Below are 316 nucleotides of genomic sequence, written 5' to 3'. Positions count from 1 at the left end.
GGCCCCGCGTCAGCCGCCTCCCAGCAGCCGTGTCTGCCTCCCCTCTGACTGACTCCCCCACCCCCCTGAGGTGTGGCCCTGGACCTCCCTCTCCATCCCCAGCGAGGTTCCCCATCCCCCGCAGCAGTGCCAGCCCCCCCTCCCCCCGACTCTGTCCCCGCAGCTCATCGGGGCCACGGCCATCTCCTACGGTGTGGGCCTCCAGCACAGGTTCGGGGTGGATGTCGTGGGCAGCATCCCGGCAGGGTGAGCTCCGGCCCCTGGAGGTGAGGGAAGGCTGGGCCCAGGCAGCGCCTTCCTCTGGCCTCACAGATGC

General features: G+C 71.5%; 1 protein-coding gene across 1 annotated transcript in view; it reads left to right on the top strand.

Moving 5' to 3' along the window:
* SLC26A6 (solute carrier family 26 (anion exchanger), member 6) overlaps positions 1 to 316 on the top strand; it is a gene marked incomplete at its 5' end in the record, with an annotated part of 13707 nt that overhangs the window by 8464 nt on the left and 4927 nt on the right. Inside the window, one exon of the mRNA XM_015568269.1 lies at positions 65 to 248. Coding sequence (XP_015423755.1) covers positions 65 to 248 — 184 coding nt within the window. The remainder of the gene's footprint in view (positions 1 to 64; positions 249 to 316) is intronic.

This window comes from Myotis davidii, unplaced genomic scaffold (assembly GCF_000327345.1).
Source record: "Myotis davidii unplaced genomic scaffold, ASM32734v1 scaffold663, whole genome shotgun sequence".
Lineage (NCBI taxonomy): Eukaryota > Metazoa > Chordata > Mammalia > Chiroptera > Vespertilionidae > Myotis > Myotis davidii.
The sequence above is the reverse complement of the archived record's forward strand: the minus strand, read 5'-3'. Positions and strand labels throughout refer to the sequence as shown.